The 16630-nt window shown below is 38.6% G+C and overlaps 1 protein-coding gene across 1 annotated transcript in view; it reads right to left on the bottom strand.

Annotated features, from left to right (window-relative positions):
- The window catches only part of rpgrip1l (RPGRIP1 like), a 46238-nt gene extending 41996 nt beyond the window's left edge, over window positions 1–4242 (bottom strand). Inside the window, exons 1-4 of the mRNA XM_038282215.1 lie at window positions 4162–4242; window positions 1551–1646; window positions 1221–1365; window positions 719–1032 (exon numbers count right to left, since the gene is read on the bottom strand). Coding sequence (XP_038138143.1) covers window positions 719–1032; window positions 1221–1365; window positions 1551–1638 — 547 coding nt within the window. The 5' untranslated portion in view covers window positions 1639–1646; window positions 4162–4242. The remainder of the gene's footprint in view (window positions 1–718; window positions 1033–1220; window positions 1366–1550; window positions 1647–4161) is intronic.
- Between the last annotated feature and the right edge of the window lie 12388 nt (window positions 4243–16630).

Here is a 16630-nt window from a genome sequence, read left to right as displayed (position 1 = left end):
ATGATCCAAACTAAACTGAACCAAATGATCCAAACCAAACAGAACCTAATGATCCAAACCAAACAGAACCAAATGATCCAAACCAAACAGAACCAAATGATCCAAACTGAGAATATTCAAATGATCCAAACTAAACAGAACCAAATGATCCAAATTGAGAAGATTCAAATGATCCAAACTGAACAGATTCAAATGATCCAAACTGAACAGATTCAAATGATCCAAACTGAACAGATTCAAATGATCCAAACTAAACAGAACCAAATGATCAAAACTGAACAGATTCACATGATCCAAACCAAACAGAACCAAATCATCCAAACTGAAAAGATTTAAATGATCCAAACTAAACAGAACCAAATGATCCAAACCAAACAGAACCAAATGATCCAAACTGAACAGATTCAAATGATCCAAACTAAACAGAAACAAATAATCCAAACCAAACAGAACCAAATGATCCAAACTGAACAGATTCAAATGATCCAAACCAAACAGAACCAAACGATCCAAACTGAAAAGATTCAAATGATCCAAACTAAACAGAATAAAATGATCCAAACTAAATGGAATGAAATGATTGAAACCAAACAGAACCAAATGATCCAAACTGGCTAAAATCCAGGCTCCAGGAGTTTCAATCAAAATAAATCGGGTCCATTATGACTCCTTTTAATCTTCATATTCTTCTTTCTGTGTGCAGGCAGCCTGGACTCACTTCTGTGACGAGCAGGTGATAGAGATGAGGAATCATCTCGGAGTTTCTTCATGCCAGAGTTCACCCGGGACGGCACGTGCTCATACTGCGTCTGCCGTCTGCCCTGTGAGTTGAGGAGCTGGTGTTTGGCCACCAGGAGGCGCTGTTTCAGCCCCTCTTTTTCCGCCTGCAGCCCTCTGACCTTCTCCTGGAGCTCCTCCACCATCTCCTCCATTTCCACATCTCGGAACCTGGATGGAGGCTGTGCTGGTCCTGCAGCCAGCTGCTCCATCCGCCCGCGGTCTTTCACCAGCCTCATCAGCTTTGTTCCCAACCTGTTAAGAGACATAGTTAGTGACAAAAAAAAAAAACTAACTTGGAAATTTTGTTTCATTCATTTTATCATTCATTTTCATTTTACATTCATTCATTTTACTTTTTTTTATATTTCCTCTTTATGTGGAACAGATAAGTTTGAACGCAGCCATAATTTAATGATATCTGTGTGGAGCGATTGTCTCACTTCTTAATCTTTTCATCCTGTTTGTGAATGTGCAGCTTCAGCTGCAGTGTCTCCTCATGGACTCGCAGGAAGCGGTCCTCCAGCTCCTCCCTGGACAGCTTCCCCACGTTCAGCCGCTCCCGAGCGTGTTGATGCACAGACGGATCTGTCAGAGGAAACGGGAACGACCTTTTCACTCATCTCAGGTTTCAGTGAAAGGAAACAGAACGATTATCACTGCAGAAATGTTTAAGATCACTGGAAATTCTGACACAGTTTTGGGAAAGTTTGATTTAAGGGAAGATCCAGCTGCTGGTTGCAGTGGAAACAGGAAGAGCAGAGCATCCTCACCTTGAGGAGCATCGGTGAGGCGGGACAGATTGACAGCGATGTCTCTGACAGGGAGATCTGCAGATGTCTCATCGTGAACGAACGACATGTTTCAGTCTGAAAAATCAACACAGTTTTCATTAAACCCTCAGAGTTCAGGCACAGACGAACTTCAGCACCGATCCAATTCTCTAAAATCTGTTCTTTTCTCCAAACCTTTGCTATAGCTCTGTCTAAGCGTCAGATTTACAAAGAAGAAAGCATAAACAGCTGGGAGGAGGAGCCCAAAAAGTTAAAACTATTGTTAGGATTGTTATCTGTTACTTTTTTCACTGTTGTTTCAAATTGGTGTTCAGAAGTAGCGTTTTATGCAGTTTCTATCTGAGTTTTAGACAGTTTTTATCATCACGTTGAGGTCTCAAAGGTTTTGAGTTCAGGTACCACATACTCCCACGGACTTCCACTCTGTCTGCCTCAGCCAGACCATTAAGCCCAGACTGCTCCCCGGGTGCTCACACAGTGGCAGCCCACTGTTCCCCTAGGGCAGATGTCATGGATTAGCGGACCACGGTCCGGATCTGGACCCACCTGCTGGATAATCCGGACCCAACCTGATTGAAAACATTTATAAATTATTGCATGTTGTCTGATGAAAGTGTCTAATTTCACTTGAGCCGCTTCTCCTGTTTGTACAGTAAAGCCCTCCAGAGCGTCCGGCACCAGGCTACATGTGATACAAATTAGCCAATGAGCTGCTGTCAATCAGAGCTGCTGTTACTTTTGACACAGCAGGCAAACTTGTGGCAACCCGGGTGATGGGAAAGAAGGAGAAGACGAAGAGAAAAAGAGAGCAGAGAAAGTGTGGACTGCTGGAAGAACTGTGGTAAACTGGTGAAAAAAAAGTGAAATGGCGTGCTCAAAGATGACCCTGCACATTTAGAGGATGTTTGGCTCAACCTGCTGCTGTGAAGCAGGATTCTCCACCATGAACATTAAAAATAAATATGGATCCAAGCTCAAAATGAGCTCCTTGATATGTGCTTTAGAATGGTTTAGTCTCCATTCAAACCCAGGTTTAAAGCCTTGCAGGGCAGCATAAAGCCCACTGCGAACATTAAGAAAGGAAAAACAAAGAAAAAAATAGCAAACTTGTTAAAAATTGTTCAGGTGTTTTATAATATGTGTGAATAAGGAACTTGTCTTTATACCAAATTGAAGGATTTTTGTTCTCTACCTTAAAAAAAGAACACTTTAAATTTTAAAATGGAAAAAAATTTGCTATTACTGTACTTTTTCTTTTTTATTTAAAAAAGTCCTTGTATAACAGGGATGCATAAACACTTCATTTTATTTCAGAGTTAAATTCCGTTTAAAGTATCAGATTATAATAAAAAATGTCTTCGGACCTTTGCTGGTGTTCATTTTCTTTATTCGGACCCCAATAATTTTTAAATGGTCACCCCTCCCCTGTTTCTATATCTTATAAAAAAGTTTAATAATATGTAGAAAACATGTTTTTGTTTATTCAGTCAGTAATTAATACATCTGGAATAATAAATGTTGAAATATAATATACAGCATAATGTGCAAAGAATATTTAGCCCTTCGTCTTTCCTTCTTCCTGGATGGGAGACGAAAAGTCTTCAAACTTGGAAAAAAAGTCTGGTGGACTGATTTTAACTTTTTTTGAATTAGCCCTTCGTCTTATGGAAACATCATCTTTATGCACAAGAAAACTGAATCTTATTATTTAATCCTTGGATGATGAGGACAATCAACTTTAGATTTGCTTACCGGTATTTAAACTAAATCAAATCTTTTAATTGCTTGTTTTATTGCTGTGCATGTTTTTTTTGTATTTTATAAAAAAGATCTCTTCTAAATAAGATCTTGGAACTTAATGAAAAAACCTGCAAAAATAAAGGCTGAAATAAAAAAATAGATTAATGCAATAATTCATTGCATCCCTATTAAAGAAAGGTTTTCCTAACATGAACATGAAGAATAAACTGCTGACCAGGTCTGCCTCCAGGGAGTTTTTATTTTAAAAAAGCATGGCTATATTCTGCAAAGAAGGGAATACACTTATTGTATAAACATAGCTTGGAGAGGCGGTTTATTTTTCTACAAATGGTGCCTAAATAAAATCATCTGATTAATAACAAGTGGAGTAATCAATGAATTGATGCCAAAGTTTGAATAGAAGAATCTTTAGGAAAAAAGATGAAGAAATACAGTATTTTCCGAGGTTATACTTTTTTGAATCTGTAAACACATTAATAAGATTCACTACTTTTCCAGAGTTTAAGTGGATCTTGCTGATTATCCATCCGGTTTAAATGTTTAAATCTTAGACAAAAGTTCACCATTTCTTCAGTTTATAAACTTCCTCTATAACTGAAGGAGGATTTACCTTTTTATTGTGATCATGAAGCTGCTGCTGCAGGTTTATTCTGCTTTATCTCATCACACTGAAGCTAACAGCTGTCGCAGCTAACGTTTCTAAAGCAGCTAACGTTCACATTAATCAGATATTATAAATCATATATGACGTTTTCAAAACATATAAATGTATATTTTACTATAATCATCAATATTTAGCATATTGTGTACTTTTACAAAAGTCTCTTACCTTTGAAAAATACTTTATTCCGCTAAGAATCACGGTTGCTAATGGAAACAACCGTTCATGTCGTTAAGGTACAAGAACGCATGCGCAGAACGAAAAGCCTTGTGGGAAATGTGGTCTTTCTTAAATTTACCAGCTCGTAGCCTTCGTCTCCTGGTTTTATAGTTTTATTTGATAAGACTGATGAATAGAGATTGTTTAATAGAGATATTAAATTATCTTAAGCTCTTAAATTAAAGAGGAATCTGAATAAATAAGTAGGAAAACTTTGCCTGACTGTGCAAAGGGCTTGTTTTCAGTAGTGTCAAAAGTACACACATTTGTTACTTAAGTAGAAGTATAGATACTGCAGTTTAAAAACACTCTGGTAAAAGTTGAAGTATCAACTTGACCTTTTTACTCAAGTAAAATTGAAAAAGTATCTACTCCAAAAACTGCTTAAAGTATAAAAGTATAAAGTACCCTTTAAAAGAACCAGCCAGATGCCACTATATGAATTGAAAGCTCAATTTTTCATCTATTTTGAAAAAGTTTTTTCGAGAAAGGGCCAAGGATGAGGGAGGTCTTGTTGGTCTCCATCTCCCGATACGCTCTCGCCTGTGTCCGACCTTTCAGACCTTTCAACATCTTTTTCTGAATCCTTCATTGTAGCATGGCATAGACAATTCACGTTAGCAGATTGAAGAACACCTGCTTGCTTCTGATGATTTCCTTTAGCTAACTAATGAGTGTTTGCGTTATATGACTCATCCCATTACACTAGTTTTCACTAGATGTGGATGGAGCCAATGATCTGCATTGGATGGAGCACATGACGCGAAATTAACATTTATAAACATTAAACCGAAGCCAAAAGTAACAAGTAACGTTTGTTTTAAAAATGTAAGGAATAGAAAGTACAGATACTTGTGTGAAAATGTAATGAGTAGAAGTCAGAAGTAGGAAGAAAAATAAGTAATGTAGTAAAGTATAGATACCTAAAAAGTGTACTTAATACATTAATACATTAATACATTAGTACATTAATAAAGTATTTGTCCTTCGTTACTTGACACCTCTGCTTGTTTTCCTGTTTATGAATAATCCCAGATCTGCTTCATCTCCTGTGATTTCTATCTTGTTGTAGCCATGACACCCTGACAGTTTGTACATGCACATGTGAGCAGCGTGCTGCAGAGGTGACTCGCTGCCGCATCACATAGTCTGACAGGCTGGCTGTCAAATTAATCTCTCATGAAGCTCCAATGGATCTAATTTTGCATCCTGAGATGAAGAGTGCAGTTGGAGAGGACCGGTTCTCTCTGCATGTCAGCCTCCACTGGGCCGTGACACAGTGTGCTGCAACCTTTGACCCCTCCTTTCCTCTGTGTGCCGAGGGCCGCCTGGTAACGCAGTGAAATCTGTCAGGAAGTTGGGGAGCCGTTCACATTCATGATGCCCACCAAGCTGGTGTTCAACAGGCCATGCCAGCGTCCGTGCAGCAGCTGTCAAGTGCATGATCAGACTAGCGTGCAGAACCTTTGTACAGTCATCTCTACCGCATATTCTAATATAGGCAGATTTCCCCAAAGCATCCAGCGTCAGGCAGTTATTCAGATTCACAGAGAGGAGAGAGGCCAGTCTGAGCAGGCGGGGTGGAAGCCTGTAACAGGAAAAGTGCAAAATGTATGCGTCTGTGAGGTATTCAGGGTCTCTAAGCACAAAAAACAAACAAAAACTGAACATTGCCAGAATTATACAAGACACTCAAACAACTCCCATTTCACCACAAAAAAAAATATAAATCTATGTCAGTCATTGGTTTCTTATAACAACTGCATTTTTTTTCTTGAATTGAGCAGGTAGGTGAGAATAAGACAATTTACATTTAAAAGAAGTAAAAAAATAAATGTATTATTCTAAGTGCTTATATCTAATTATCTTATTGTAAGGGTAGAAATGTTCATTCCATTGGCAGATTATCTTGTGCATGACAAGTAAGAACTGTATATACTGCATGGATAATTTATGTAGTTAACATTATAGTACTTCTTGAGCTCCTTGACTTATTTACTGTCACAGGAATGATTTAAAGAGAGCCGGCCCTTGCAGGCTGAAATTAGGACCGGCCCATCCCAGATTACCAGCCCGAGCTTGCTCGGTTATTATTATGTTTGTTTAACTGGCCTGATTTAACTTTCTATTAACTTTCCTTTGTATCTCTGCGTCTTTCTTTATCTCTGCTTCTGTCTCTTAAACCTCAGTCGGCCTCAGTTGAAGGCTGCTCACACTGAGCCTGGTTCTGTTGGAGGTTTCTTCCTGTTTAAACTGGAGTTTTTCCTCTCCACTGTCGCTACAAGCATGCTTAGTATGAGGGATTGCATTGCACTCAATCAGTCGTTGCAATCAACTGGTTTTCATTTGATAGAAAACTTTCAATCAATTTGACTGTATGATCTGGTTGAATTGTAAAGTGTCTTGAGATGACATGTTGTGAATTGGTGCTATAGAAATAAACTGAACCAAATTGAATTAGTATATTTCCAAAGAAAACTAAACTTTTCAATAAACTGCTGATAATAACAAAGAACTGAAGAATGAAGCTCTCAAATGCTGGAGTAGTGGAGGGCAGGGCTTTATGTTGGTTAGTACCAAACGTCATGTCACTGTCCACATGTAGACGCACTCCATGTCAGCATTCCTTCACATGGGAAGGGGGGACTTCACCCTGCTGTAGAGCCTTGTCCCCACCTGCTCCCCTACTTTTATTTCACTGGAATACTCTGAATTACTAATCCCTTGTTTGTTCAGAAGCCTCATACAGCCCCTCAAATCATACATTAATGTACTAGAAATATATGTATCACGGTTTTTGTTTATCTCTGAGTTTTCATTGGTCTTATTTCCATTTTTGTGTTCTAGTAATTTTTGATTGTATTTGAGTTCTTGGAAATTTCTTGTTTGCCCTCTTATGTCAGTCTTATCTTTCCATTCCTGCCTCCTCTGTTCACACCTGCTCCCAATCTGCTAATTAGCCTGGTCTTTGTTTCTCTCTCCAATATATTCTCCTCCTGTTCAGTCACTCTTTGCTGGTTTGCCATTGTTTCTTTGCCTTGCTGTGAGTATTCCTGGTTTTCAGTAGTTTGAGATTTTTGTGGATTTACGTTTTTGGATTTTTGCTCCTGTTGCCCTTTTTTGTTATTAAATTTTCAAGAAACCACTTCAGCTTTTGTGTCTGCATTTCGGTCCTGTCAAACCTCCACCCCACTTGACAATATGTGTATAATAAATATGTTTATATTATATATGATATAAACTTAGCTGCTTTGAGGATTTCTAAATAGAAGGGACAAAACATGAATGATCAGGAGAGAGAAAAGACTGAGATTAGAGGAAAGGAGAGACCTGAAGGGTCACGTGTGACAGAGGCCACTGAAAGTTTAACAGTTAAAGAAGAGGAAGATGAGCTTTCAATCAGAGAGAGAGAAATATCCTGATGAAGTTTCTCAGTCATACAGGTCATAGTCATTCCAAAAAAAGAAAATTAAACCTCGAACTCAACGCTGTTCCTGACATTTTGAATTGAAAAAGCTTCCTGGATGGGAAGCGAAACATCTTCAAACTTGGAAACAACATCCAGCGGATTGTTTTTAATTTTCTTTTAATGGTCAGAGAGAGAAAGAAGAAATATGATGGAGAAAAAGAAGATCCACCTGGTAGGAGACATTTTTCTGAGCAGCACAGCAATTGTTGCCTTTAGAGGTCCTAAAAATGATGGCTGACATCCGTCCAGCAAAAATGTAGGTTCTTTTTCTGAATGCTGTATTAATTAAACGCCTTTATTTATTTTGTGGACATTTTTTTTCTCAGTTATCCTTTACCTAAAGGTTGTTTTTGTTTGTTGGAATAGCAAATAAGAACATTTGGGTTTTATAAAGTGTTTTTTTTGGGGAGGTTTTTCAATACAGTATTTTTTAAATATCATGGCTTTTTTTTTTTTATAAAAAATATATATGTATGTATATATATATATATATATATATATATATATATATATATATATATATATATAGTTGATTCCAAATATTTTTTGGCCATATTATTTTCTCATTTCTCTAAATTGCCGAGGCCCCTCTATCCCCCCTCTAATAAAACCTCTGAACTAGCAAACTGCTTTTTATTAGGGGCCCAATTTCCCTTAAAAACGTTGCTCTACATGCACTACTGGACAGATATATTTTAACATAGCAGTGGACTAACAAACATCAACAGACATAATCCCAGCATTCTCTTTGTTGGATGAGTTGGTATCATCTGAAGCCTATGTATGTTTTTCCTGACCCTGTTGTCTCCTTCAGGGACTTGTCTGTCCCCAACAGAAATCTATGTACTGTTTATAACTGGTGGTTTGCATTTCATTGCAGCTTCTAGAAAAGACAAAAGAAAATAACCGGAGAGAAGAACAGAAAACCTTGACATGGTTTTTCTTACAAGATCTGATGGTTCTTATCTGGGTGTTGGAACTGCTGTTTTGGTTTAACTTAAAGAAGCATTCTGAACAAAATATTTGTTAGACTTTAAATCCCATCAGATATAATGTTACAGTTCTACCTGCATCCTCTATGAAGTCCATCATCACATTTCCTAAAGATCTCTACAGTATCCAGATTCAACACTAGGTGGCAGCTGTTGACTGTAAGAGAAGCTGAAAACTCTTTAAAGAGGAAAATTGATCTTTTCTCCTAATGTTGGCATGCCCAGAAAGCAGCAGTTAGATTAATTAACTTAATCTGTGTATCTCAGATCACTAAAAAAAAAAAAACATAAAGAACTTCATGAATTACTGCTGATTGTTTCATAGAAGGTGAAGTCTAAAAAGCTGTCACTGTGTTTCACCTGAGCAATGAAACTGACCAATAAAAAAAAACTTTTACTAAAGTGTATTAATGTCCAGAAAAAGTGAAATAAAAGCAACTATCACAGGATATCAATATCTGACAGCACAGATTTGATGAGAATGCTCAAACAGCCAGAGGGGAGGATCCTACTGGACCAATGGTCAGTCTAGGAATCAGATAAGACTTTATCGATCTCACAACGGAGAAATTCACTTGTAACATATCACCAATAAACAACAGGACTTTAATAGAAGCAAAAGGTGCATCAAACAACTAAGCATACAATGTCAGGCTTAAACACATATATATATATCTATATAGATACATCTATATAGATACAGTGAATATGTAAAAAATAAAGAATAGAGATCTAAGGTGTTTTATGTACAGTAAAGTGATATGTACATAAAAAAAAAATGTAAATCCCTTTACAAATCCTTATTTCCACAACGGGGAAATTTTTTCTCTTCATTTAACCCATCACCTTAAGGGTCTTGCTCGGGAACCCAGAATGGAGGCTGTGGGAATCAAACCAGAGACTTGCAACCTTCTCAGAGGACAAGCACACTGTTCTAACCCACAAGGCCAAAAATACTAGCACACCAGACTCCATTTATATCATCAAGTCATCATGTTTGGATTTAACTCCCTTGATGAGGTGAATGGAGTCTGGTGTGTTATTTCTTGGTTGGAAAGAAAACCTGCAGCCACACGGCCCTTTCTGGAACCTGTTTGACACCCCTGCAATAGGCCAACACTCCCCAGATTTGAGATTGCTCCTTCCATTGACTTGGAAGTATTACAGTATTGTGACAAAGTGTAAACAGTGCGGTTGTTGTTTTGCTAAATGAATAAATACAGGCCCAGGCAGCGCGGTAGAGAAGTGTGTAGCACACTTTTAAAGGTTCTAGGTCCGTTTCCTGGCTCAGGGTCGTTGTGCATGGAGTTTGCATGTTCTCTCTGTGTGTACATGGGTTCTCTCTGGGTACTCTGGCTTCTTCCCACAGTCCAAAAACATCACTATTAAGTTAACTGGCTTCTATAAATTGTTCTTCGGTGTGAGTGTGCGCGTGCATGGTTGTGTGTCTTTGTGTTACCCAGCGACAGACGGGCGACATGTCCAGGATGGACCCTACCTGTCGCCCATAGACTGCCAGATATATGCACCGGCCCCACAAGGATCCTGACAAGGACTAAGCGGGGAAAATGGATGGATGAATGAAAATACTGGCTGTCATTACAAAGTAGTTCTTACACAAAGTGGTATTGTATTAGTCTGACAGGGTTGACTGACGGCAATTATCTGCGATAAAGCTTCTTCTTACTGTACACAGGTAGTGTCTAAGTCTGTCAAAACTAAATAGATCAGAGTGGTGCCCTGGAGCTAATAAATATGGGATATTTGAGTTAAAAATAAGACTGTTTGAGTTATGATTGTGGGGCTGCTCAGTGGGGCAGTGGGTAGCACTGCTGCCTTGCAGCAAGAAGGTTTTGGGTTTGATTCCTGGCCCGGGGTCTTTCTGCATGGAGTTTGCATGTTCTCCCTGAGCATGCATGGGTTCTCTCCGGGTTCTCCGGCTTCCTCCCACAGTCCAAAAACATGACTGTTAGGTTAATTGGCTTCTCTAAATTCTCCTTAGGTTTGCGAGTGTGTGTGAATTGTTGTTTGTCCTGTTTTTCTCTGTGTTGCCTGCAATGGACTGGCGACCTGTCCAGGGTGGACCCCGCCTCTCACCCATAGACAGCCGGAGATAGGCACATTGGGATAAAGTGTGTCAGCTAATGGATGGATGAGTTGAGTTACGATTGCTTCGAACCACCTGTTTGAGTTCAAACTCAAAGCTAATTCTGACATTTTGAATTGAAAAAGCTTCTTGGATGGGAAGCCAAAAGTCTTCAAACTTGGAAACAAAGTCCAGTGGATTGTTTTTAATTTTCTATTTTTGGAATGACTATGACCTGGATGACAGAGAATCTTCAACAGCATGTTTAACGATCACCGCTTCTATATCCCCAGTCGGCCTCAGCAGAAGGCTGCTCACACTGAGCCTGGTTTTGGTTTGCTGGAGGTTTTATCCTGTTAAAAGGGAGTTTTTCCTCTCAACTGTTGCTCCATGCATGCTTGGTATGAAGGACTGCTGAGGAGTCAACAAAAAAAAATCCAAGCAAATACCTATATGACTCTATATCCATGAGGAATGCATAGTGCAAACGCAGTTTCCTAAGATATAAAACTTTTTAGTTATCTGACGGTAGGATGGTTTGGTTGATAATATTTAAATGCATGTTAGCAATAATCACCATGTTGTCCACTCATTTGTCACTAAGCAGGCACGGGATCCCTATGCATTTGCCTAATTATCTAACAGTTTGTCAAATGCCTCACCTAGAAAAGAAAGTATTTTATTTTAAAAACACTGAATATGAACACAGCTCCTTAACCTGCTCTTGGTAAGGCAGATTATACATTTACCTACCTGATTATTGTACAAAATGCTTTTTCAGGGGAAACCTTTGATTGGCCAGAGAAGCTTTGCAGATTCAGTTTAATACATTTATAAAAGTCATAATTATTTTTCTGTACAAGTAAAGAATTAAAGGGTAAACAACAGAAACCCAAAGGGAGAAAATCTTCAATTCTATTACAGTAAAAATCACTTATTTGAAAAGCGCAGTTCAGAAAGAAGGATTATTGTACTGGAACCAGTGGCTGCACTGAGATTACCCCGGTAGATTGTCAGGGAGTTTAGGAACGAAAATTAGGATTAAAATTGCCTTGTTGGATGGTTTATGAAACTGATTGCTGAGAGAAAGGGACAATTAATCAGACTCTCCCTGGTTTGGTACCTTCAGAAACAGAACATGTTAAAATGGTTGGAAAAGAGATGGGGACAAATCAAAGTGAGAAACTGAAGTGAAGCAGCTGTTACCCTACTGCAGCATCAAAGGTGGACATAGTTGGTGGCAGATAAACAAAAAAGGAATCAGATGAAAAATAAAAATATATTTGCTTTACCCTGACTGACAGGAAGCGAATGTCAAAGGAAATTGAACAGTTCCATACTGTACAGACTTTTTCTGTTTCCGGTTTGTAGTCTGAAGGTTGGACTTGGCAGTGACAGCCTCCTGTCTGCTTAGGGCCTGTTACCGACTGATCCTGGAAATAAAACTAGGCTGAGATCAGGCAGAAACGTCTTCACTGTCAGGGACACGCGCTAAAAACACATTGTGACACTTGTCAAGCCTTCAGCTCTGCAGGCATGAATCGTGACATCTTACTTCTCCCCCAAAAAGATGACAGGTGTTTCGTCACATCAAGAAATCCACTCTGCCTTTCATCAGGTCAACGGGTCACCTTTCTGCTTTGTAATTTCAAAATGCCTTTTAAGTGAGCAGTCAGACTCTTCAAAGATGATGTGCTGCTAAAATGTTTAATCTGTTCCTCCTGGGGATCATGATGGAGGGTTGAGACAAGACAAAGGTGTCAGTTAAGAAGAAAACACTTCAAATTGGTGCCGATTAAACTTTGAAATGTTTAAAACGCTCCCAGCTGAATTGCCTTCAGAGTTATAAAAGGTCAGCTTGTTTCTCCAGCGAGGACAGATGAATGGTGTTTGTTTACTCCGCTGTCAGCGCTCCTCACTGTTTCTGTCGTCTCCTTTCATCCCGCAGTCAGCTCGCTGTTGAGGGCCTTTCTGTGAGATGTGACGACACTTGGAGCGTTCAGGAGGACGACAGGTGTAATTACCTCCTCTGTGAGTCAGGTTGGAAACCCGTCTCCTGTCGGGGATGAACCAATTACAGCTGCAGCTTTAACTCGCCGTTTTATTTACAGGCGGCAGAGGAAGGGCCGGCGCTGATTTAAAGGAACTGTCACCGATAAACAGATAAGAAGTTACATTCAGTCAGGTTTTATAATCTGCATTTAAAGAAACAAACATCCAGTAAATACGTACATCAACAAATATACAGCATTAGATACTCGTATATACTTAAAGGTTGTAGAAATTTAAAGTCCCTGTTTTACTGCCGATATCTATTCCTGCAATTAACAGAATTGATTAGATCAGTCATACCTTCTATAAACTCATCGCTGCTCTGGCAAAGTTATTTACATTCATCTATCTGTGTGCATCATCTGATGTTTTACTTTGTGATAAAATAAACTAACTACACAGTTTATTTACAGTAAAAGGGTTTGCGGTTTATAAGTCTTGGTTCCAACTGTTACTGTAATAAATATATATTACCAGTAGGAAGAACAACAAATAACATATCTTTGATAAATAAAAGTATCTTTAAAATGTACAAAAACATACATACAGTAGCAGCCATTCAAAATGGCCCTTCCCAGTCAAATGCCAGCCGAATGGCAGCAGACTTCCCTGCAACTCCCAGCAAAATCCCCTCCAACTTCTGCAGTGACCCCCTTTTGCATATTTCTTTACTCTGACTCCACCCTTTCGCTAAATTACAGGGTCTAAACAGGAGATGATGCTTCTCCTAGATCTTAATGTCCGCAAATCATGACAGAATATTTTAGTACAAAGATTGATGTTTAAAAAAGAATTGTAGGGGACCAGCCAAGGGCCCATCAAAGAGAGTGGGGAAATTCTGGATGGCTACTACTGTAATTAAATCAAATAAAAATCAAAATAAACGTTTCCACGTAAAATAAACGTTTCCACGTAAAATAAAGTTTCCACGGGTCATTAAAATCAAAATTTAAAAAATAAAAAAATCATTGAATTATTAAAATGAATTAAATATGATTATTGTGGCATTTAAAATGCTTTATTTAAAAAAAAAGTTTATGAAAATGATTTGGTTAGATATGTCGCAATATATTTGCACGGAACTGCTTCCGGTTGATCGTAAAGCCGTATGTTTGGAAAGGAAGCTAGAGAATTGGAAAATGCTAATTTCAACAAAAGTGGCTGGAAATCGTGGGATTCTGGACATGGCTGCAAAATGTCGATGGTAAAGATGACGAAGGAATTTGCCGTGTATATATGAGAATCATGGGTACTTGTTGATGGCATCAAAATTAATTCTAAGAGGATTAAAAGAGCATTTAATAGAATTAAACTAAAGTTACTAATTCCTGTATAAACCCTGATATAGCATGTTCTTAAATGAGGGAAATAAAAAGTTACCTATAAAGTGGTAGAGCATGAAATTAAATTTAAAGTTAAAGGAACAGTATACCCAAAACATGATTAGCCTTCATTTTCTACTCACCCCCATGCTGAACAACACTCTGGAGTACTTTTTTGATATCTCAAATGCATCTGAAGATCTGGGAGGCTTCTTGCTGTCTGCTGACATTCAAATAATGGAGGTCTATGGCGCCCGAGGCAGAAAGGTCCATAAAAGTCCACAAAAAACGTGTCAATATTCCTCCATACTGCTCGTCCAATGTATTCCAAGTGTCCTGAGTGGGTAGCGTCCAGAATTTACTCGAAACGAAGTCATTTAGAATGTTTTTAGAGCATAAACAGTAGTGTATAGGATTTCCTAAAAGCGCGTTCACGAGCCTACGGAAACCGCGGCAGACCAAACCGGATGAAAGTGCGCATTCAGCTCGGCAAAGAACTCATGCTCTTCCTCAACACTGAAGTCCTCAGACATTTTTCTTTCGTTGTTTCTTTCTTTGCACAGGTAAACAGCACATTTCTTCTTCTACGCTTGCATTATCGGCAGAGCAGACGCTGAATGCGCACTTTCATCTGGTTTGGTCTGCTGCAGTTTCCGTAGACTCGTGAACGCGCTTTTAGGAAATCCTATACACTACTGTTTATGCTCTAAAAACATTCTAAATGACTTTGTTTCGAGTAAATTATGGACGCTACCCACTCAGGACACTTGGAATACATTGGACGAGCAGTATGGAGGAATGTTGACACTTTTTTGGGGACTTTCATGGACATTTCTGCCTCGGGCGCCATAGTCCTCCATTATTTGAATGTCAGCAGACAGCAAGAAGCCTCCCAGATCTCGGAATGCATTTGAGATATCAAAAAGTACTCCAGAGTGTTGTTCAGCATGGGGGTGAGTAGAAAATGAAGGCTAATCATGTTTTGGGTGTACTATTCCTTTAAATAATTAGCTCTTAGAACTCTGTTATTGACTGGAAGTTTATGCCAAAGCTCTATTTGAAAAACCTTTGCAAACTACTTTTACTTCTACGCAACAATATTTAGAAGGTATCATTACTCCATCTCCAGAAAAATTTCTGGCTTTTTTTTTCACCTTCAGTTATTTCACTGACTGACAACCAAAGACATGTTGACCAAAAATGCACCAGGCAGTGCTGAGAGCTTTGGTTTGTAAACAAACGTCAGGGATTGGGGGAATCTGTCAAAAATACATAACATGTATTTATTCATTTAATGCTTTATTCAGATATTAAATATACCATTAGTTCCATTCAATAATTTAAAACACATTTAAAAGGAATTAATTTAAGAATAAATCTATTTAAAATGAATGTGATTACTGTCTTTGCATTTATAGATACATATAGAAGGAAGTAAGAAAATTTGTTTTCAGGTGGTTTCAGTCTGTTAATTTTGGGATCCCAGGCTGAAATGTCTGGGAGCCCCTGGATTAGCCGATGATGAAGGGATTTTTACCATCATCACTTTGTCGCTCACTGTGTCATTTTTTGTGCTGCAGATTGCGTCACTGTTGGACCAAAGGATAACAGGTTCCTTTTAATCTGATGGTGAAATAAACGGGGGCACCTGAACACAGCTGGAAACAACAGCTGGGGGGGTTCTGCATCTTTAACAAACTGTAACCATGATTAAATGCAGATTAAAACAAATCTGTGAAATTCCTTAATTCAAAATCAAATGTGAAGCACAATGGAGTGAAGCTCTGATTTAGATTTCTTTGTGTTTGTCTCAAATAATCCCATTATTCTGCTGGTTTCAGTGTTTAATCAGCGGGACTTCAGAGGGAGGGGGTTAGGCACCTCATTAGGAGTAAATGCATCAGAACAGGAGAAGTCGTCTTTGTTTTCTTCTTTCCTCCAGTTCGTTTGTCTTTCCCCGGCTGTCGGCTCTCTGTGTCACTTTGCTGCTTTTGTTCTGCCGCTGTCACAGCCTCTGCCGTTGCATGTGAGAAATGAAGCGTTACAATCAGATAAACATCTCAGAGGCATCCAACAAAGCGCCTGCAGCCGGGGTTCCTCTGCTCTCAGCTGGAGTTAATTATTCACATCCAAATCATGCTGCAGCAGTATAATTATTGTCTCACTATTATTATTATTGGCCCTTAGAAATGTGAAAAATATATCGTAAAACCAGGTAAACTGGGCCAAATTTTGGTAAATCCCTTCAGAAACTAAGAAAATTATATTGTATGACATTGAATTGTGTTTCTGTAGTTATTGTAGACCGTTTCTAATATTTTTGTGTATAAATTCTTCAATTTATGCAACAAGAGGTAATAGTTCAAGTCCTATTGTCATGATCTTGGCGCTGATGGCCGGCTCGATTGTTAATCATATTCACCTACCTAGCTCTGCCCAAATTCTCATTACCACTCAGCTGTGTCACCTGCTCTAGTCTCTATTTAACCTGCTTTCT

Source organism: Cyprinodon tularosa, unplaced genomic scaffold, assembly GCF_016077235.1.
Source record: "Cyprinodon tularosa strain WSP-4 unplaced genomic scaffold, ASM1607723v1 ctg180, whole genome shotgun sequence".
NCBI classification, from domain to species: Eukaryota; Metazoa; Chordata; class Actinopteri; order Cyprinodontiformes; family Cyprinodontidae; genus Cyprinodon; species Cyprinodon tularosa.
This window is presented reverse-complemented; position numbering and strand designations above follow the sequence as displayed.